This window comes from Callithrix jacchus, chromosome 12 (genome assembly GCF_049354715.1).
Source record: "Callithrix jacchus isolate 240 chromosome 12, calJac240_pri, whole genome shotgun sequence".
Classification (NCBI taxonomy): Eukaryota; Metazoa; Chordata; class Mammalia; order Primates; family Cebidae; genus Callithrix; species Callithrix jacchus.
In genome coordinates this window covers 55,099,182-55,122,553 of record NC_133513.1, presented here as the reverse complement: position 1 = coordinate 55,122,553, position 23,372 = coordinate 55,099,182, and the positions used below count along the sequence as shown (strand labels likewise).

Here is a 23,372-nt window from a genome sequence, read left to right as displayed (position 1 = left end):
ATCAGGTGGCCCTCACTTCCCCTCCCCATCTCGGCAGATCCCATCCGTTTTCTGGGTTAATTCAGAAATAGTCCTGAATACTAATCCCCTAGAGCTGTCCGTCCAGGCCACCTCCTCCTCTCCTGTCAACAGCCTCGCTTCTTAACTCCCTACAACTCTGTTCTCCATACTTCAGCCAAACGATCTTTACAGAGTAATCTTGAAACAGATCATCCCATTCCTCAGCTTTAAACTCTTCAATGAATCTTCTGTGAACCTGGAATAGAATCAAGTCTCTCTGCCCCTCTCCTTCCACTCCTGCTCTCAGCCCCCAGCTCCGGCCTCACTGATAGGCAGTTCCTGAGTCTTGAATGCTCCAGCACATTTGGAAAGTTTGTACCTTCAAGCCTAAGAGAGGTCTTCCTGGACCACCCCACCTAAAGAGGGTTTCTCCCCTTTCCCCACTTTTCTCCACTTCCGTGCCTATTGCCCACATTGTGCTTTATCACAACCTGCATTTTTATTTTTCCTCTTGGCCCCAACCCAGTTTTTGGCATGTGGTAGGTTCTCAGTAGACATTTGGTGACCAAACGAGTATCTAATATCTTACCTCTGAAGACTTGAAACACTTTTGCAAAAACTTCTGTTTCTCTTTTCTCCTGCCTCTGGCTCCCGGGAGTCATCTAGAAGAGACCAGAACTGCCACTTTGCCATTCTTAGCTTCTGCTGCCCTGAGGAAGGTGTGGGGTGCTCGGAAAACACCAGCAATGCACCTAGCTACGCTCCATTTTCCCCAGCGTGAATTCATCTAAATGTAAATATTCACTAAAATGGAAATACTGGCTTCTCTCTGGACATGGAACAGATCAGAGCTAAGCAATAACTGAGTTCAGATGAGGGTAGCAAAATCCCTACATTGGGGCCATTATGACCCTGGTCCCTTTTGGTCTGCTCTCTTTCTCAAGAACCAGGATATGGTCCCCTCATACTCAAATATGAGTCATTAAGCAATTCCATCATCCGTAGCCATCACACACCTAGTATTGCTCTCCCCCTCACAGCCATGAGTTATGACTGATAGACCCGATATGTCAGGACTGTCACATTTTCAGAGGGAACATGTCCCCCTTTTCTATCTTAGCACCAAGACATACCAATTCACTGCACATTTCTATTTCTGTATCATCTTTGCCTTTTTGCTTTGTGACCCCTTTGCAATGTTTCAGGTTTCAAAATGTATTAGAAGACCAGTGCTCTTACCATGACGGCATCCCCGAGGAACGCCCCCTGAAACCCCCTGTGCATGTTAACATGAGGGCCTTGGCTCCTCCTGGGCCACGGCGACTCTCAGAGCAAGTTGGGGCAGTCCCAGGAAGCCAGGCCCAGTCACAGGGGCCCAGGCTTCAAGTCCTCCTCTCTGGCACAAAAGCAGGGTGTCTCCCCAAAGGTCACAGGGTGACTCAGGTGGTTTACACATCTGCTGAGCCCCTGGACTCTCTCCTCCACCCATCAATAACTTCCTCTTTCATTCTGCTGAAAATCACAAACAAACTGAAGCACAGGGCCCCCTTTCGTATTTTCCTGGAAGGCCTTTATCACATTATTTCTGCTTTCTCAGGCAGGCTCCGTTTCTGGTCCTTGATGGCCGGCATCTCCAACAGCAGCACCTCTCTTTGGGTTTGGGATTCCTGGCCCTGGAAGCTGTTGCTACCCGCTTCGTGCCTGTGGCCATTTTCTCCTCCAGAGTGGAAATCACGCAGTCATGGCGCCTGGCTTAGCTCTCAGGGAGGCAAACTCGACCCCTGAGCTTAGCTGGCTGCCTCATCCTCCATTCCACAGCAGACAATTTGCAAATACTTTCTGCTATGACTGAAAACCAGTTTGTGTTGCTTTGATTAGAACCCATGTGAAAAGAGCCTCCCTGAGATTCTCCCTAGAGAGGGTCTCCTCCCTTTTTCTCCCCAAGATTAGAAAGTTGTCCAGATTCACCAAATTTTTTTGGGTAGTGGCAGCCCTGGGTAAGAGTCTGAGGAGCCCTGGGTCCCTTGGGAAAGTGGGGAAGCCTAAAGCAGGAGCCTTTGTACAGGGGTTCAGGGCCTCTCCCCACCCTGCTGGAGGAGCATATCTAGAGATGGTGGTGTGAGCCTGGGGGTTTCGCTGAAAAGACAAACGGGTGCAAGGGATGCCGCGGAAACGCAGGACACCCAGGAAGGAGGTTCCCTCGGCTGCACAGGCGCTCCTGTGACATGGCTTGCCACACCGTTCTGTGGTTGGAAAAGCAATTTCTATTTTAAATTACTTTTTATAAGAACATGACTTTCCTTTCAGACAAAGCCAAACATTTAATCACAGCATAATGCCTACACATTTTAAAATCCTTTCCCTCTTCCATCTCACCAAAAAAACAAAAACAATGCAGGAGACTGCGTCACGTGCTCCTCTGTGACCCAGAGCCAGGGAGTCCATCCCTCCCGTTTTTGCTGAGAGGCTGAGTGCTTGGCTTTCCCCGGGGGCGGCTCTGGGTCCCACCGTCCCCAGCACACACAAGGAAGTTGAACAAGATGATTTGGAAGAAATCGAGCTTCAGTTTCACTGTTCCTTCTCTGGAGTCCTAGGCCAGAGTTCCGCCTCTCCTCTGTGTCCCCAAGTGCCTCTGTTGGCCCAGTGAGGCGGGCCCTACAGCCCCCTGCCGTCGGCCTCCTCACCATCCTGGCGCTGGGCCTGTCGCCTCTGCTGTACCAGCTGCTTGTCCAGTTCCCGGAGCTGCTTCAGAAAGCCTCGGTTGGGGAGGACGCAGCGGTTCTTGGCCACTTGCTGGATGGCATCCACCAGGGTCATGTCCTCGTGGATCATGAGGTAGGCCAGGACCAGGGTGGCTGACCGACTGCGGCCCATGACACAGTGAACCAGGATCTTACCTGCAATTGGAGCAGGGAGGAGAAACCCCACACTGAGGAGCAGATGTGGGGGGCCGTGGGCAGTGCCCACTGCCATCCTGTCACCCTCTCACCCACAGCAAGTGACTCAGCACTGTGCCCCACAGCTTCCCCCCCTATAGAATGGGGACACTCTCGGTGTCTTCTTCATAGGGTTGTTGAGAAGGCAAATAACCCTGTAAATAACTTGATTTTAGCACACTTTCTTTGTGCTAACAAATGGCTGCTGAGATCCCACAGCGTGGCCTGGCTGCCCTTCCCCTATGAACCATGGCCAGAAAGCAGGCACCTCCTTCTTGATTGTTGTTTCAGTTCTGGGGGAGGCTGGCCCCAGAGTCTCCCTGGCATGACCACACATCTGGGGTGTGGACGTGTCCAGCTGGATGAATGTCTAGCCCTGGCATTCGAATCCCCACGGGCCATTCCGGAGGTGCTGGGCCCCTGGCCAGCCCTGCTGATAACCAAAGTGTTTCCTTCTCTCCCAGAAAACAGGGTAATTCTTTCTGTCATGACTCAATACTTGAAACAGATGAAAGCTGTAGTTCATTAAGCCTTTTAAGGGCCTGACGTCTATTAAGTGGCAGAGGGGAGGGGAGAGAGAGTTGGAAGGGAGATGGAGGGGGTGGGAGAAAAGGGGGAGGTGGAAGGATCGAGAGAGAAAGGGGATGAGGAGGGACAGAAGACACTCAGCTCTGGTAGGAGCTCCAAGAGCTGAATTTTGTTTTCAAGACCAGGGTATGAGGCCGGGTGCAGTGGCTCACACCTGTAATCCCAGCACTTGGGAGGCCAAGGTGGGCAGATCACTTGAGGTTGGGAGTTTAAGACCAGCCTGACCAACATAGCAAAATCCCGTCTCTACTAAAAATACAAAAATTAGCCCATCATGGGGTGCACCTGTAGTCCCAGCTACTCAGGAGGCTGAGGCAGCAGAATTGCTTGAACCTGGAAGGCGGAGTTTGCAGTGAGCTGAGATCGTACCACTATACTCCAGCCTGGGCAACAGAGCAAGACTTCATCTCAAAAAAAAAAGAAAGAAAGAAAGAAAAAGAAAAGCAAAGCCAAATCCAGACTCTCTAGTACTCCTCAATTGCATGCTTTCAGAAGTGACTTGAAGGTAAGCCTCTGTCACTCAAATCAGACATAGGCTGAGGCTGTTACCCTGCACCATGCCCCGACCCCTAGCCAGGTGTGTGCCTTGCTAAGCAGCCTCCTTCCTTGCTTTCAGGAGATGCACTCTGCCCATCTCCCACACACTATCTGGGAACCTGCCTTTCTTAGCAACTTGCAAAGAAATTCTGGTAGAGCCCCTACTTCTTCCCAAGAGCTTCTAGGTGTGTGGAAGTCCTGAGAAAAGGGATGCAAGGTGTATTATGAACTGCCAGGGCTGGAGGGAGATAGGGCAGGAGACCCTTAAAACAGTGGAAATAGGTCGGGCATGGTAGTTCACGCCTATAATTCCAGCATTTTGGAAAGCTGAGGCAGGTGGATCACTTGAGGTCAGGAGTTAGAGACCAGCCTGGTCAACATAGTAAAAACCTGTCTCTACTAAAAAATGCAAAATTTCACCGGGCATGGTGATTGGCACCTCCCAGCTATTCAGGAAACTGAAGCAGGAGAATAGCTTGAACCTAGGAGGTGGAGGTTGCAGTGAATGGAGATTGTGCCACTGTACCCCAGCCTGGGTGACAAAGCGAGACTCCATCTCAAAAACCAGAAACAAAAACAAAACAGTGAAAATCTGGTCTGGTTAAAGCTTATTAGAAGCAACAGAATCAACCTCCTGCTTGAAAGCAGGCTTCATTCATTTATTCATACCTCCCTTATCCATAATAGATTTTAAGACGGCTTTAAAAGCAAGCTATGGACTGTTTAAGAACAAGAAAGAGAGACAAAAGGAGAGTGTGATACTAAAGTCTGATCTTTAGCACCTCATGACATTTGCCCTGGAGTTTCTTAGAAGACTTTATTAAATTAAAACCACACTAATTCACCTTGGAGGATGCTGCATCGGGACCAGTTAAGGCAACCCAATGGGGTTCCCGTGGCAGTATTTTGTGAGTACTTCTTTTTCTGATGAAGACTGACAAGTTCATTTTTTCAGATCCTATAACCAGCTGTCATGCCTTACCCTCCATGATATTTGGTGACCTCTTATACAGCAAAGTCACCAGGTGCTCAAAATAAGGGCAGAGGACGCTTCTGTGAGGCCTCAGTGACAGGAGGAATCCCTGCTGGCAAGCAGGTGTCCTGATGGCACTGCGTCTGATTAGCTCTGTGACCCTGGGCACATCACTTGGCTTCTCTGGGCCTCTGTTTGCCCAGCTGTCAGGGCAAGATCAGAGATTAGATTATCTCCCAGATATTTTAAGAGTGACTGAGGTTGCCTGGGGAGTTCTTTCTAAAGGGTCAAGTCAGGGTAGGGATGGGGTGGGAGAGGGCCCCAGAGGCTGATTACAGCCCATGATACAGCTCCACAGCACCACAAGGAATGCTTTTCAAAAAGAATGAAAGAAAGACTGGCTGTGAAAAGCCGGGTGGGGGGAATAGTGTACACTCGGCTGAAACCAGTCAATGGAGAACGAAGAACAAAGACAAGGGGAAGCAGAGTGATGCCTTGCTTTTTGGCCAGACTGTCCATCCGCACCTCTTACATCAAGAGTGTAAGAAACATACAAGTGGGTCTGGTTGGCACTAAAATGCCAAGTGCGTCCCTTAGTTTTCCCTTGGGTCCAGCACTAAAATGCCACGCAGTGTCCCTTGGTTTTCCAGTGCATGTCTAGACACAACTGGGCCACCCACTCCATGTGGCAGGTGGGCTGAGCACCTGCTATCCACTGCGTATGAAGCCTATGATATTGCTGCTGCTGAGTTAGTGGGCATTTTGTTTGGTCGCTCTGACCACTCAGGGCACAGGTTACAACCTGATGGCCATTGGCTTGCTTTAGTTTGTCCTTTGTAGCATTTTAAGAAATTTCAATCTCTTGCCAAGACCTAAAAATTGAGCGATTTTATAGTAAAATCCAGATTGGAGACTTCTGAAAAGTCAGATCTCCCATATTTGCACTGACTCTCACAAGACAAGCACTGGCTGAGACTGAGTGGCAGGTGCCCCTCTGAAGGGGGTACAGGCCTCTGCTTAGCCACAAGCGCCCCTTACCCACATGCCCTGCTGTACATGCAGCCAGCTGTATCCGTTACACTCTGCATGGTTCTGCAGGTTGGGCGTTTGAACCCTGACTTGAGGTCTTTAGACATGCTGGTGCAAAGGCGCTGAGAGCAGAACCCAGTCTGCCATCTCCTGTGGGGTCATGTCCTGCTCCCCATCCCTAGCCATGCAGTCAAGTCCTGGCACCGCCATCCATTCATTCTATACACCTCATAGTCTCTGATCCGAGTATATACTCTCTTCCCTTGGCCCTTCGTTTGCTAGGTGCCACCTGGTCTAACAGTCACGATCCACAGCAGCCTGACACCTCCTCATGATGTTCTGTCATCTGCCTAGGCCTAAGCTTCTACTTGAGAGCCTGATTCTTTCTGGATTTGGCAGTGGGGGCAGACTCTAAAATGGAGTGCCAGGAACCTAAAACAAGCTTTCATGTGAGTATGTCTTACACTTCAAAGCTGGAATGTATTTTTTTTTTCTTTTGAGATTGGAAACTTTATGATGTGCACATGCTGGCGTGATTATGTTCTTCACGGTATATGACCACACTTTATTAAATACATCCGAGAGCCTGCTGTCCGCCAGGTTCTGTGCTAAGCCCTTTATGTGTGTTACTGCTGATCCTCATTAGAACCTCTGAAGGTAAATATTTTTATCACTGGATGGAGAAACCAAGGCTCAGAGAAATCACATTGTTAGTAAATTGTGTGACAGAAATTTAAACCCAGCCATGTCTTTTCTAAAGCCTGCCAGGCCCCTTCCATGAAGGGTAAGGTCTAAAATATAGTAATGGCAAGTGAGTGCATTAAACAGAAACTGAAAGATTAGGTTGCTGCAGTGTTTTTTTCATGTCAAATATGTTTTCAGTTAACATCAAATACTATGAGGCAAATTTTACCTTGTGGTGATTACTCAGCTCAGTTGCTTTTTTGATCCTGCTTGGAAACTCAGAATGTACACAGCACAAAAGACAGTTCAAAAATAGACTCATAAAAGGAAGGCTTGGAAATGAGGCATCTTCTAATACAAGCATGTTAGCTCTAAGGGTTTTTTTCATTGTGACATTGCTTTCTGAGCCAAAATAATGACATATTGTTGGTGGCTATGGTTGGCTGTGGGTCAGGGCCACCTCAAGATGCCCATTTAGGTCTGATACTGTCCAGCAGACCTGGCTGAGGCCCAGTCCCAGTTTGCAAATTCCTGCCGCTGACAGTTTGGTCAGTCACTGAGCCTTGTCGTCACAACCTCTTGTGGCAAGAAAGGCTTTCAGTAACTGGATACCCTGAATTATGTGATGGCCCCACAAAGGGCTGTGTGACACATTGGGCTGAAGTCAGAGCACAGATTAGGGAACTGAAGTCCCTCTGGCCTCTGTGGAATGCCACTAAAGTACACCCTGCAGCAATAACTGTATATTGTCTTACCCCCAATGGGTACCTAAGCTGTACCCTTCTCTCCAAAACAGCCTTGTAGCTTTTGCTGGATTAGGGTAGCCAACAGTGCATTCCAAGCACAAAGACTAGCACTGTGATTTAAAAGATGGATAATTAACGCTGGAAAAACTTGGGCACTGGAGGTGCAAAACCCAAATTATACCTCAAATACAGCTCGTCAGCTTTCTACTGGAGGCCTCACTAGGCTGAGTGTAACTGGGGACATGGCAGCTAGAGCGTGGGCTGTGAACTTGGTTGGTAGGAAGGGGAATTTAAAAGTCTCTCCATGGATTCCCGCTCCCTGAATGTTTTGAAGCCCTTGGCTACTAGTTGAGTTTGGGCCCAGACACAATTAGTGTCTCCGGCCGCGTCCCAGCTTCGAGGCTGAGCACCTCTTGAAGTATGGCAAATGTTCTTTAGCAAAGACTCCCCAAAAGGTCTTTCCTTTACACCCTCCCGATTTCCATTCCCCAGAGCTGCAATCAAGGCCGGAAGCCACCAGCAGCACGCTCGGTGGTGCAGGTCCTTAAACCTTCACAGCTTCCAGGGTCTCGGAAATATAGTAATGGCATGTGAGTGCACTGAACAGAAACTGAAGGATTAGGTTGTTGCAGTCTTTGTCTTTTTTTTTCCCCATGTCAAATATGTTTTCAGTTAACTTCAAATACTATGAGGCAAATTTTACCTTGTGGTGCTGACTCGGTTCAGTTGCTAGAGGGTGGACTGGTGAACTTGATTGGTTGGTGGGCAGGAGAATTTAGTCTCTCCATGGAGAGACATTACCGTCGGCCACTAGCAGCCCCAGTGGCCTGGCTTTGCGACAGACACATTTTTCGCACGTGCAGATCCCGCTTCCGGCCTGGGCCTCAGGCGGGGAGACCTTGGGCTAGGGGCGGAGCCTCGGCGGACCGTGGAAGGGACAGGGCCTAGGCTAGGGGTGGGGTGGGGCGGATCGGGGCATCTCTTACTGTGGTCGTCCCGCAGCGCTCTGTCGATGAAGGCGGCCGCCGGGTAGAAGAAGACACTGAGGTCGAAGGTGGGCAGGTCTTCGGCCTCCACACCATGGTACTGGATGTCCATGTCGTGGTAGTAGTCGGGCCCGGTGTCCACGTTCCAGCGGCCGTGGGCCGCGTTCAGCACGTGCGTGAAGCCCGCCTTCTGCAGCCCATAGCGGTCCAGCGCTGTTGCCCTGGGCGCAGGGGAGAGAGGTCGGTGGGCACGCTGCACCGTGACCAGGGTCTGGGAAACTCAGGGGCTGCCCGCGCTTTCTGCCGTGGATTCCAGTTCCCAGAATAAGGACGAGTCATTGCAAATGAAGCCCCAAAGCTCTGTTCTTACCCGGTCCCCTAGGCCACCTGCACTACTTTATGATTCTGGCTCGGCTGTTTCAAGAAAGGAAAGGGTGGAGGCTGGGACAGGTGGGCTGAACTATTCGTTGGCCCATTCGTTCTTTCATCAGTCACTAGACACAGCCGAGACTGGTGCTGCACTCTGGTGGTCGCAGGTCTAGACCTGCCAAATCGCCTGAAAGCATTCCAGAATAACCTGTTCATTAGGGCTGCCTTCACCCAGCCTCTCCTCTGAACCTGCTGGATGTTTTCAGGGTTTGGCGATGGAGGCTCAACTGAATGGTTTAAAGCAAGGCCTTCCATGAGAGGATTGGATTGGGATTGGGCAAAGTTCACAAATTCACATTGGCACGATGTGAACAGGAAAGTGTTGCTTTGGGGAGCTGTTGCCCAGTTGGGCAGAGTATTGTTCTGAGAAGGATGGCTTTTTGAGCTGTCTATTGTTTGAATTGCAGGGAGGTTCTTGAAGCCAGCAGTGAAATTATTTAATGGGCTACAGCTTTATTTTTCTAGGCAAGAATTTCCAGGAACAGTAAAGTCCTCTCGAAGTAGATGGCTCTGGAACATAACTCAACCACAGGGCAGCATGGCGGGGCTGGGCTGGAGCTGGGCTACCAGAGAAAACACGGGTTCTTTCTTCCTGCCTGCAGGGTTGGGCAGGGAAGGGTGTGTGTCACTACAAGTGTCAACTTTGGTAATGGAGGCGAATAAGGAGGCAAGCCAGGGCCAAGCCAAGGAAACAGCACCACCTAAGGTATGGAGATAGACACAATGAAGGACTTTTAGGAAGCCTTCACTATATCCTATAATCAATTCTCCATCCCCAGATTTGTAGTCTATTGTGTGCCAGGCACTGTGCTGGGTGCTGATAGTAAAGAAGTGAACAGGGGCCAAACACAATGGCTCACACCTGTAATCCCAGCACTTTGGGAGGCTGAGACAGGCAAATCACTTGAGGTCAGAAGTTCAAGACCAGCCTGATCAACATGGCGAAACTCTGTCTCTACTAATAATACAAAAAAAAAAAAAAAAGTTTATCCGGGCTTGGGGCACATGCCTGCAGTCCCAGCTACACGAGAGGCTGAGACACAAGAATCGCTTGAACCCAGCAGGTGGAGGTTGTGGTGAGCCAAGATGGCACCACTGTACTCCAGCCTGGGCGACAGAGTGAAACTGTGTCTCAAAAAAAAAAGTGAGCACGTTAGTCAAGATCCCTCAGGAAGGTCAGATACTAATGGGGGTAGGAAGTAAAGAACACATACAGATAATTTCAGATAGCAGTGAGAGCTATCCCGAGGACCTAAAACTTCATGACATGCTATAGAATGACTGTGGTCCTGCTTCAGGCAAGGTGGTCAAGAAAGGCCACTGTGGGGCGGTGGGGTTTAAGCCGAGACTGAGGCATGAGAAGCCTGAGGAAGAGTTGGAGAGAAAGTGTTTCATCCAGGCAAAGGGGACAAGTGCTGAGAACAGAAAGGAAGTCAGTGTGGCTGAAGTAGCCATTTAGAAAGGGAATAGCCATTTAGAAAGGTAGGAGGGGCTGGATCGTGGTGGGCCCTGCAGGCCATAGGAAGGAGTTTGAGTATTATTGTAAGTGTGGTGGAAGTCTGCTAGAGGATTTTAAGGGAGGAGTAAGCATTCTTTACTTTTTTAAAGATCAATCTGGCTGGACAAGCTGGCTCACACCTATTAAGCTGGCACTTTGTGGAGGCCTAGGCGGGAGGGTGGCCTGAGCCCAGGAGTTCAAGACCAGCCTGGCCAACATTATGAAACCCCATCTCTACAAAATATAAAGAAAAATATTAGCTGGATATGCTGGCAGATGCCTGTAGTTCCAGCTACTAGAGAGGCTGAAGTGGGAGGATCACCTGAGCTTAGGGAAGTCGAGGCTGCAGTGAACTGCGATCGCACCACTGCACTCAGTCTTGACAGCAGAGTGAGACTCTGTCTTAAAAAAGGGGGGGGGGCGGGGAAGAAAAATCAGTATGGCTGATGTGTGGGAACAGATCGTGGATGCCAGGATCTGTGTTTGGGAGTCAAGGAGAGCTTTAGAGGGTGTTTAAAGAGATGTGATCCAACCTGGTTTAAGAAGACATCTCCCTCAATAGCACAAAGACCAGTACTTCAGCTCAGAGAAGATGTGACAAGGGTCTGGAGCCATACCAGTAAGAGGGTAAAAGTGCCACTGTACTCCAGCCGAAGGCTCCTCTCAAGGCCACTGGTAAAAGGATATGGACAGAAGTGACCGTGTTGGATGCTAGCAGGGACCTCCTGGGCCAGCGGGAGCCTCACACCAGAAATACGTGCCATGGCCCCTCAGCAAAGGGCACACTTGTCTTTCACTGACTTCCTGGAGCTTTTTATTTGCCATGAGAACCACGGTGGTGTCCAGTGTTTGGGAAGAGGATTGAGCATTTGGAAACATTTGCAAACAGCCCACTGGAACTGTGGCATGGGGAGGTGGGGAGTCCCCCTGAGCACACCTCCACTTGGCTCTTGCTGCGGCCATTCTGACTGTGGAACACATTGTGCTTTCAGTTTTTCCTCAGAAAGGTCTGCTTTTCATTTTTCGTCTTGTCCCAAGCATGTATACAACAAACATTATGCTTTGGGGACGTAGATCTGATCCCAATTAAAGCCGCCGCTAATGGGTCCATCTTGCTGAGTAGTAATCAATCTCACTTTGAGGTTGAGCTCAGTGGAAAAATTAAAATTAACTCTCCTTGACAGGAAGCTCCTACCCACCATGAAGACTGTTCTCTCTGGGTTCAGTAACTGGCTTTCAACATAATCAAATGGCAGTTTGAATGAATTCCAATTTGCACTTTGCCACTTTTGGGGAAGGGGGTAGATATGCAACAAGTCTCATTGCCTGACACCTCCATATCCACCGCACCAGGCTGCTATTGGCTGTGCCTGAAGGAGAGAAAGGGGCTCACGAGGACCTCAAGACCTGGTGGGTATTTGAGGCCTGCCACAAGTTTTCAGGGTCTTCGCTACCTGGGCCGGGAAAGGGAGTTATCCTCACACATCACTCTGGGGACTTCCCCCAGTTTGGTTTACTCAGAGTTCAGTTCAGGGCTTGAAAGAGCATCCACAGCAGAATGGGAATCTGCAAATACATGGAATGCCTCTTACACAGATGCTGTGGGGGAGGCAGAGCCATCATCACAGACACCCACCGTCCAATCCCAGCTGGGATAGACACCCAGCTCAGCGATTACTGGGAGTGGGGCGGGCTCAGAGAGTGATGTCTGGCACTACACTGCTTTGGTTTTGTTTTTAAATTTCAGGGCCAGATACATTATCTGCTCACATATGTTGAAAAGAGACTAACAAACACAGAGGCATTTTGAGGTGATGAGCATGGAGAAGGGGCTGTGTGCCTCACTCCTGGGTCCACATTAATGCCTCTGCTGAGGGAGAAAAGACTCCAGAAAGAAAAACAGATTTAGGAATTTGCTTCCAGAATCTAGATGACACAGGAGCTTTAGTTACTGGTTAGGAGCAATCCTAGATGTGATCATCTATTAAATTTTTAAATAATGTGTCATCTCATGACAAAAATAACACAGCTCTCTGTAGAATATAGAAAACATACTCTCCACTCAAAAAAATCGCCTGTATTTCTACTCCCCTAGAGATAAAGATTCTTGTTAGCTTTTGATGTAAGACCCTCCCGTTGTTTTTCTAGGTATAGATTTGTATATTTTATAGAGAGGTGCTTTTTTTTGGTACAATATGATAAAGTTTCAAAACCTTTGATGTGGTAGCATATTGTAAACATCTTCCTATAGCAACATATAACTTCAATAACTGCATGCTATTTCATTATATAGGTAAGTCCCAATTTTTTCTGACCAAGCATTTTGCTATGTTTCTTTGGGCACTTCTTTGATTATATCCATAGGAGACATTTTTACAAGTGAAATTTCTGAGTCAACAGATAATGGCCATTTTAAAATACATTTGATACTTGTTACTAAATTACCCTACAGAAAAGTTAGAGTTTGATTTTTATTCTTCAATTTCATAGGCAAAAAAAATTAATGGTGTCTCGTTTTCACTGATTCATTTTAGCAATGAGGTTGGACATTGTTCACACATTTGTTGGACTCATGAAATTTACCTTCTTTTTTTTTTTTTTTTAACATTCTTTTGACTTTGCCCAGTCCATTGGAATCATGCAGTTTACTTTTCTTTTTTAGATGGAGTCTCACTTTGTCCCCCAGGCTGGAGTGCAGTGGCACTATCTCAGCTCACTGCAACCTCTACCTCCTGGGTCCAAGCAATTCTCCTGCCTCAGCCTCCCAAGTAGCTGGGACTACAGGCGTATACCACCATGCCCAGCTAATTTTTGTACTTTTAGTAGAGACAAGGTTTCACCATGTTGGTCAAGCTGGTCTTGAACTCCTGACCTCAGGTGATCTGCCCACCTTGGCCTCCCAAAGTGCTGGGATTACAGGTGTGAACCAACACACCCAGCCTACAAAGTTTGCTTTTGAAGAACACTGTCAGTCATATCCCAATTCTGACTCACTTCTCTTGAACCCTTCTCCCTTCCTGTGAATTCCAGCCTAGCTCTGGATTCTGATTCCAGACTGGAGGAGGGCTGAGGAAGTATATTCCTTCTTGCATGGCCCAATTTCCTCACCTAAGCCCTTCCCTCCCTGCCTCCTCTGGCCTGGCCCAGACACCTGCCAGCCCCTCTGGAGTTGTTCCCAGGAAGCTTGCTTCAAAGCCTCACCCTGGAGGAATGACAGATAAGCTGCCTCTCCATGAGGCAGTCTCCTTGGGCAGTGCTCCTGACGTTTCACTTGTTCAGACCCCTTGTTACCCTCCTGTTGTCAACCTAAATACCTCAGCCTCTGCTGGAAAGCCCATTTTCCCAGGTGTGTGGTGTTGCACAGAGGGGAGGAGGCACAAGCCACAAATACATATATCTGGACAACCCCCCCGGCAGCTTCCTTCAGGTGGCAGCAGACTGCCCCCATGTTGCACAGACTCTACATTGAGCATTGAAGGAAGTCCCCTCATGGTTGAGGTGGATCCCCACAGTCTGATGTCTGCGGAGAATCAGCACATTTCCCACACTTGATTATGGACTTCTGTTTGCCTACAGGCTGTGTACCTTGCCATCTGGCACCTTATTTTTTCGGATGGGTGTGACACTGTGGTGGTCACACATCATTTCATGGGTTTGATGGTGACCTTACCCAATAGAGTCTTTCTTTTCTTTTCTTTTTTTTTTTGAGACAGAGTTTTTTGCTCTTGTTGCTCAGGCTGGAGTGCAATGGTGCGATCTCTGCTCACTAAAACCTCTGCCTCCTGGGTTCAAGTGATTTTCTTGCCTCAGCCTCCCAAATAGCTGGGATTACAGGTACCTGCCATCACACCCAGCTAATTTTTTGTATTTTTAGTAGAGATGGGGTTTCACCATGGTGTCCAGGCTGGTCTCAAATTCCTGACTTCAGGTCATCCACCCACCTTGGCCTCCCAAACCCAGTGGTATCTTAACCGTACAGTCTCAACTGTGCCCATTCCTTGCAAGTGGATTTTAAAACAGTGGGCACATTTCTGGCATCTGATCTTGGTTAGTTCACCTGAGGGGAAAGGGAAATGTACTGGCCTTCCAGTGTCTTGGGTGTTCTCGTTACTTGCTATTGGTGAAGCTCCTCCATGGTGAGGCACCTGAGAAAACAGGGCTGACCACTGAAACTGACGCAGCAACGGAGAACTGCTGGCCCGCCGCCTCCGCCTCCGTTTTCTTTGTTTGCTGAAGGCTGCCAGTTATAGCCTGTTGGCAAACAGAAGTCTGGCAGTACTTTCCTTGTGAGTCTTGTGAAGTTCAGTGATCCCATATTGAAGCTTCTTTGAGAGGTTATGACTTCAGGGGCAAAAGGCAGCAGAAAGATGTATGTCAGAATGTGTGTTTTCCATGACAAAATATGGTAATGAGATTATAGATAATTTACATTTTCTTCTTTTTGTGTTTCTGTGTTTTATATACTTTCAGTAATGGACAAGCCATACATTCATTTGCTATGTAAATGTATAGCATGATTTATATTGTTATTTCCTTAATTCTCAGGAGAGACCATGGTAGAGGCATAAGGTAGCCTCAGGGTTTTTAACTACTGCTGGAAATCGCCTCCGCTCCCAGACTCTAGTCCTCCAAGGATAGAGGTGAAAAGACGAGAATACCCAGGAGGCCTGGCTTTGAGAAATGATGTCGTGTGACTGGTTGGACTCGGCATTAGCCTAACCATGCAAGGAGATGGCTGATGTTGCTTGAGGCCTTGACCGATAAGCCGAATTCTGGCAGTGAGAAGGCCAGGCCAGGCCAGGGCCTCAGGCATCTCTCCCCAGCCATCTTGCCCGTGACCGCTGCCCAGCTATGCTCGGTCGCCTTCAGTAGTTGGAATTTCTAGTTATTTCAGGTAACGCCCGGCATGTTAAATTGGCAACCTTGACTGTTTGGCTGCATCCTAAACTAGTCACACCACCCACACCTCGAAGAAAGCAGGTTAATTTTATCCCTGCTCGGTCCTGAAGGTGGAATTAGTTCCTCATTTTCAAGGAGAAGGAACTGTCTCAGCTTACTGACTTGCCTTCACCTCACTTCCCAGGCTGTCAACGCCAGGCCAGCCCTGGAGATCCCTCTGGCTTCTAAGGCTGTGGGTCTGGTCAGAAGCAGAAAAGCAGAAAGGACAAAACAGAGGGTCCCCTGGAAAGCCTGGGACAGGGTGGGGCAGGCCGCAGGCCTTGGCAGGAATCTGACCCCAAATGTCAGACCTTGGAGGCCACTGTAGTTTATGCAAAAACAAGGAGCTCCTGAGGGCCCCCACAATTTCATGAGCAGCGGAAGAGTTTAACCACATCCTGACACTGGCTCTCCAACACCCACATTGTGGAGAGGGAAGAGAGATTTCTCAATTATTCTGTTTCAGCCAAGCCTTATCACTGGAGGCTGCCCTGCCTAGGAATTTGCAATCACTTTGACAGTAGCCAGGATATTTCCCCTCCTGCTGACTATAGGGAAAAAAAGGACTGAAAAAAGATTTTGCTAAGCAAATGAAAGATGTGAACGAGATTAAAGTGAGAATATTTAAATTACAGAAACTTAGTGCTTTCAAGCATACTCAAGCATTTTTGAAGCACTCATTTAGGGACTGCTGATTGATAAGAGGTGATGAATTATTCTTATCTCATCATTGACGCCAGTCCCTGGCTCTCTAGAGGGCAACACTTGGTTAACCTAATTTGGATCTAATTTGAATGACTTAAAAGTAATAAAACAAGTATGTGCTTGAACCTAATAAAGCCTAATTCATTTAATAGGCCATTTCTTAAATAATTTTATTTTAGAGCTAGAAAGGAACCTTTGAAATCATCCTTTATTTTATAAATAAATAAACTGAGTCCTGGGCAGGTGCAACGGCTCACACCTGTAATACCAGCACTTTGGGAGGCCAAGGCAGGTGGATCACAAGGTCAGGAGATTGAGACCATTCTAACTAACATGGTGAAACCCTGTCTCTACTACAAATACAAAAAATTAGCCAGGTGTGGTGGCACGTGCCTGTAATCCCAGCTACTTGGGAGGCTGAAGCAGAAGAATTGCTTGAACCTGGGAGGTGGAGGTTGCAGTGAGCTGAGATTGTGTCACTGCACTCCAGCTTGGGCAACAGAGCAAGACTCTGTCTCAAAAAAAAAAAAAAAAAAAAACACAAAAGAAACTAAGTCCCAGAACAATAAAATGCTTTGCCAAAGGCCACACATAGTTGATGGCAGTACACAATGGGGACTGCCAAGTCATGCTTGAGCCCTTCACCCAACGCTGAGCCTGCAGTTCCACTTATGGCAGATTCAGACCCCTATCAAGTTAGAAGAATGAGTGGTGTGTGGGTGGCAGCACCTTGAGTGAAGAATTCTTCCCCCAAACCCCAGGAATATCTGCAAGGCGGCCAGCCAGGCCCAACCCCTTTGACCTGCTGAGGCGGCAGCCTGAGCACCCTCCACATTGCCCCCTTGTCTATGGCCTTTCCTCATCAGGCTGCAGTGGCAGGGCCACCTTTCTCCTCCCCTGGGCTGCTGAGCAATGGGGACTTGGAGTTACCAAGCAGCCCACTTGGCAAATCCCCTTGGGCTAACCTGGGATTGAGGAAATGCTTTAGCAATTTTGAAACTTTGAAGTGTCTGCCTTCTTAGGCCTCAGGTCACCTTCCCAGAAGGCCTAGGAGGACAGGTCCTCCTTCAACAGTCTGCCCTCCTTCCAACACTCATGATGTAATCTCATGGGAGAAATCTGACCCAGGGTTGTTTTCTGTCCCAAGGCTTCTTCCCCTAGCACGGGGACCCTGGGTGGCAAGGCACAGTGACTGTTTTTTACCTTCCTCATACACTGTGAGTCCAATTTCCAGAACCTGCCTGAGTTGTCATAGTTCAAACTTGATGAATGTACTAGGCAATATGAGACGTGCTTTGTGTGCGTTAACGCATAGAATCCACATTTTATAGGTAAAGAAGTTGAAAGTCACAAAGCTTGAGTGACTTCCCCAAGGCCACACAGAAACCAGTATATGGCCCAGACATTGTGGCTCCAGAGCAAATGCTTAGCCACTCGCCTCTTAGCCGCTCGCCTCTCGCCAAAAAAGGAATAGGGAAAGAGTAAGCTTCATCTTAGAGATATATCCCTGGCCTGGGCTCCAGGGATAGATGGTTTGCCTGTCCCAGGACATCCATCCTTATTCCTGGGTCCTGACCTCCTTCACTTCCAGAGACTTGGTACTGGGCTTTCAAAAATCTTAGGTGATTTTAGGAAAAGGAAAAATCTAACCAAAATATAAATAATCAAATTAAAACTGAGGCTTTGTGCACGAGGAACCAGCTTGGAGCTTTTGGCTGCTTTGGGTAACCCCCCTACAAAGAGACCAAGAAACACAGGCAGCCTTGCCTGCTCACCGCCCAGGTTATAACCTCTGCATGGCTACATTAGCAGTGGAGTGATTGCTCTGGCAATAAGCATCTGTGAGTCTTATTAACCTTGTTAAGTGAGTGTCACAGAAAGGAGCCCATAGCTCAGGGCTGAGATTAGGGACAAGCACCCCGCTGGGCTGACTTGAGGCTCCCTCCCCCAGCTGGGGATGCAAGTCTCACACACCTGCATGTGCTTGTATTGGGGCTCGATTAGGCAGAGCTGGATTGAATTGAAAGGGCAGTGACATTTTCCATTTTCTTGGTTGAAAGAAGCAAGTTCAGGGTCAAACATCAAGGAGGCAAGCATATTTTATTGTCTGACACTCTATTAACAAGAACATGTCGGTTCTGCTCAGACACTCAATGGTTTTCTGAATGAAGTCCCTTGGCCGGCATTCACCCTTCCATGAGCTGTCTCTGACCTACCTTTCCAGATTTCTTTTTTGTTAGGTAACTATAATAGTTGCATTTGTCTATTACTTTTTTTTTGTTTTTAGATGGAGTTTCACTCTGCCCCCAGGCTGAATTACAGTGGCTTGATCTCAGCTTACTACAATCTCTGCCTCCCAGGCTCAAGAAATTCTCCTACCTCAGCCTCCTGAGTAGCTGGGATTACAGGCGCCCGCCACCACACCCAGCTAATTTTTGTGTTTTTAGTAGAGATGGGGTTTTGCCGTGTTGGCCAGGCTGGTCTTGAACTTGTGACTTCAAACGATCCACCTACCTTGGCCTCCCAAAGTGTTAGAATTACAGGCATGTGCTACTGCCCCCTGCCAACTATTCTTCAAGTTGAGGAAAAGGTAAAAGAACCTGCCCAATGCCAATGTGCCTGACCAGGAGGCTGCGGCGGATGGCATTATTGTTAGAGCATTTGCAGCCCCTCTGGCAAAGCTAGTTATACTTTGCTGCCCCGCTGACATGAGGCTTTGGCACGGACTTGCTTTTAGCAATGAAATGTGGGCAAAAATGGCCTGTGTCACTTCGAAACCAGGTTATGGTTTGCCAGGTCTCTCTTTTCTCTCTGCTGCACGGCCAGATAGGGGCTGCTCTGTCAGCTTGGGTCCTAGAGTAAAGTGGCCGGGAGCGCAGCAGAGCTGGCCCACCATAGACTACAGTGTGAGTGAGGAATGAGCCACTGCTGTGCAGGCTGCCAAGTTGTTGGGGTGAGCAGTTAGACTAGCATAGCCAGTTGAAACTGACCACACAGCAGTAGAATTTGGCTTAATCTCAGACCCTCTGAAAGTGTACCACATTCATCCCCTGTATTCCCAATGAATCCCCGTTTTCCTCACCTCTGTAGCTTTTACCATCCTGCTTCCTCTGCCTGGCATTTCTTTGAAATCCTACCCATCTTTCAAAGTCAAACCTGGATCCATGTCTTCTGTGATCTTTCTCAGATCCGTAATAGCACCAAGCACTTACTGAGCATTTACTACATGCCAGATAATACTCTAGCATTTGTTTTATTTCATTTAATCTTCACCCTGTGAGGTAAGTCCTATCACTGTCGCCATATAAGGTGAAGAGAGGTAAAATACTTTGTCCAAGGTCACACATCTGGTAACTGGAAGAGCCAAGATTCAAACCCTGTGCTCCTTCCACTCCAGTACTCACTGCTATTTCTGTTCCCTGTTACATTTCTACATATCTCCTTGCTCTCCCCTCCTCATCTCTGAAACAGCTTCTGTACCTGACTGACCATGTTTTGTTTTTGTTTTTGTTTTGATCTGGGTTTGAGTATGAATTTTACCCCTTTCTGGTGGTGAGACCTTGGGCTAGTCACTAGATTTCTCTGAGCTTCAGTTTCTTCCTTATTTCTCCTGCAGCTCCAAGCAGGGTGCCCAGTAAACGCTTCCTGGCTGACTGGCTGAATGAATGAACTCTGAGCTATGACTTGTCCATTTGCAAAATGGGAATAATAATGGTTTCTCCTTTACAGGGTTGTTGTGGAGTCTAAATGACGCCTAGCACAAAGCACGACACCTAACACCTAAGAATTCAATACAACTTAGCTATTATTATTATAAGCTATGGGAAAGGTAAATACAGTATGTAATATACAGAGGAAAAGCTTACTTCTCACAATGGGGATTGGGGAAAGCTAGTTTCATGGCAGAAGTGGCTTGAGTGGACTTTGAAGAATGCATAGGATCTGGACTTGAACATGAGGTGCAGGGAGACATTTTAGGCAAAGGGAACAGCATAGATAAAGACACAGACAGTTTAAGTTTTAAAATCTTAATCCTGCTTTCCTCAGTTGTACCATTTCTAGGGTCAGATCTAAGGAAATAATTGTAAATATAGAAAAAGCATTATGCATAAAGATGTCCACTGCAGCGTTGTTTATAAAAGTGAAAACATGGAAATAATGGATATGTCCAACAATAGGGAAGTAGTTAAATGAAAGCTCTTCTATTCATCTGATATACTGTCATATGTCTATTATAATTAAATATATAAGAAGCATATAATAGAAAATGTTTATGAATGATGCTATGTGAGAAATAAGAGAAAATGAATAATCAATATAGTTACAATTATATGAAAACAAATTCCAAAACCAAAAGTAATATTTGGAGAGTCTAGGAGGAAATGTGCTAAAATATTAATAGGAGTATCTTTGGAGTAATGGTGATTGCTTTGGGATATTGAAAGCAATCTTCCTTACATTTATCATTTTTTTTATTATCATAGCTCACCTTTATTAAGCACTTCCTATGTACTAAGCAGTGCACTGTTTTACACACATTACCCCACTTAATCCACACAGCCCTATGAGGAAGGTTATCTTATTAACTTCTTACCAATAGGAAAACCAAGACTTCTCTATTTATACAATGAGCATATGTTACCTTTGTTTGTTTGTTTGTTTTTTGAGACAAGGTCTCACTCTTGTCACCCAGATGGGAATGCAGTGGCACAATCACAGCTCACTATAGCCATGACCTCCTGGGCTCAAGAGAATCACTTGAGCCCAGGAGGTCATGGCTATAGTGAGCTGGGACTACAGATACACATCACCAAGCCCAGATCACTTTTTTTTTGAGGCAGAGTCTCACTCTATTGCCCAGACTGGTGTGCTGTGGCATGATCTTGGCTCACTGCAACCTCCACCTCCCGGGTTCAAGTGATTCTCCTGCCTCAGCCTCCCAACCAAGTAGTTGGGACTACAGGCATGCGCCACCGCGCCCAACTAATTTTTGTGTTTTTAGTAGAGACAGGGTTTCACCATGTTGGCCAGGATGGTCTCGATCTCTTGACCTCGTGATTCACCCACAGCCTCCCAAACTGCTGGGATTACAGGAATGTGCCACTGTGCCTGGCCTAAGCCCAGATAATTTTTAAAAATTTTTTGTAGAGATGGTGTCTTGCTATATTGCTCAGGCTGGTCTCAAACTCCTGGGCTCAAGCAATCTTCCCACCTTGGCCTCCCAAAGTGATTGGATTACAGGGGAGAGCCACCACACCCAGCCTATTACTTTCATTATGGGAAATATTTACTACATTTATTTAATATTTTATTAAAAGACTAGAGATGTCAGTCCCCCCCCCTTATTGCTACTTCAAACAGTGTTATATCAGCATTGTTGCACGTATTTTCTAATTATTGCTACTCTTATTTCTGTAAATTACATTTCTTAATGTGATATTTTGGGTCAAAGTATATGTGTACCTTTTTATTTTGAACTAATTTTAGACTTTCAGAAAAGTATGAAAATCATATGGAGATTGGCAATAAAAAGACATAAAATACTGACACAAGTACAATTCGGATGAACCTGGAAAACATTATGCAAAGTAAAAGAAAGCCAGGAACGTATTATAATATTCCATTTATACAGAATGTCTGGAAATCAGTACATCTATAAAAACACAAAGTAGTCCTCTGAAATCTAGAAATTAAAAAAAAACAAAACACAAAGTAGATTGGTGGTTGCCAGGGCCTGAGGGGCACGTAGGGAATGGGGAGTGACTGTTAAATGGGCTCAGGGTTTCCTTTTGAGGTGACAAAAATATTCCAAAATTAGAGAGTGATGATGGTTGCACAACTCTGTAAATATAACAAAACCTCTGAATTTTATACTTTAAAAGGGTGAACTTTATGTCTATGAATTATTTCTCGATAAAGCCTAATTCAAAGAAGAAAACCTTAGGGAGTTTCTTTATGCCCCTCTCCTTCCTTCCCCCAATGTTCACAACTGAGAAATTATTGGGTAAATTGTGGCACAACTATCTATGGATTAGTAAAAGTATACAACAATGTGTATCTATAGTATCATTTTTTTTTAGACAAAGTGCTGCTCTATCCCTCAGGTTAAAGTGCAGTGGCACAATCTTGGCTCACTACAGCATCACTCTCCTGGGCTCCAGCAATCTTCCTGCCTCCCCAGTAGCTGGGACTACAGGTGTGTACCACCATGCTGGTGGTTTTTGTTTTTTGTGTTCTTTTATTTTGTATAGACAAGATCTCACTATTTTGCCCAGGCTATCTCCAACTCCTGCCTTCAAGTGATCCTTCTGCCTCAGCCTCCCAAAGTGTTGGGATTACAGGTATGAGTCATACCACCCAGCCTATGATTCCTCTTTTTTTTTTTTATTGTTTAAAGGAAATATAGGACTGGGAGAGGTGGCTCACATCTGTAATCCCAGCACTTTAGGAGGCCAAGCAGGTGGATTACGAGGTCAGGAGTTCAAGACCAATTAGGCCAGCACAGTAAAATCCAATCTCTACCCTGGGTGATAGAGGGACAGCCCATCTCAAAAAAAAAAAAATTAGCTGGGTGTTGTGGCGCATGCCTGTACTCACCAACTGAGCTGTGGGACCTTGGGCCAGTGATTTAATTGCTCCATGCCTCAGCTTCCCTATATTTATAATGGGAGTAACTAGATAGACTAGATAGACTCTTTCATTGGGTTATCAAGAGAGTAAAATGAGATCATGCATGCAAGATGCTTACCACAGTGCCTGGCATACAGTGTTCAAGAAGGGACAGTGATTATCGTTATTAATATTATTTACAGTAGGTTCAGCTTTGTAGGGAGTGGGTAATAGTGATTATAAAAATCGAATAGAGGTGACAGCAACCTCAACTTAGGCTACCATTCTTTTTTTTTTGAGACGGAGTTTCGCTCTTGTTACCCAGGCTGGAGTGCAATGGCGCGATCTCGGCTCACCGCAACCTCCGCCTCCTGGGTTCAGGCAATTCTCTTGCCTCAGCCTCCTGAGTAGCTGGAATTACAGGCACGTGCCACCATGCCCAGCTAATTTTTTGTATTTTTAGTAGAGACGGGGTTTCACCGTGCTGACCAGGATGGTCTCGATCTCTCGACCTCGTGATCCACCCGTCTCGGCCTCCCAAAGTGCTAGGATTACAGGCTTGAGCCACCATGCCCGGCCTAGGCTACCATTCTTCCAGACATACATTGATGTGTTCCTGTACCATCAACCTAAGAATTGATTTTATTCTTGAGGATATTATACCTAACTAAAATGAAAAACTGCATTTCCCAGCCTCCTTTGCAGCTAGGGGCA

At 47.0% G+C, this 23,372-nt stretch overlaps 1 protein-coding gene across 2 annotated transcripts in view; it reads right to left on the bottom strand.

The window, feature by feature from the left end:
* Positions 1–2,301: 2,301 nt before the first annotated feature.
* The window catches only part of DUSP29 (dual specificity phosphatase 29), a 37,883-nt gene continuing 16,812 nt past the window's right edge, over positions 2,302–23,372 (bottom strand). For both annotated transcript variants that reach the window (XM_009009679.5, XM_009009678.5), the window contains 2 exons: positions 8,480–8,700; positions 2,302–2,897 (listed from right to left, as the gene is read on the bottom strand). In XM_009009679.5, coding sequence (XP_009007927.1) covers positions 2,656–2,897; positions 8,480–8,700 — 463 coding nt within the window. In that variant the 3' untranslated portion in view covers positions 2,302–2,655. The remainder of the gene's footprint in view (positions 2,898–8,479; positions 8,701–23,372) is intronic.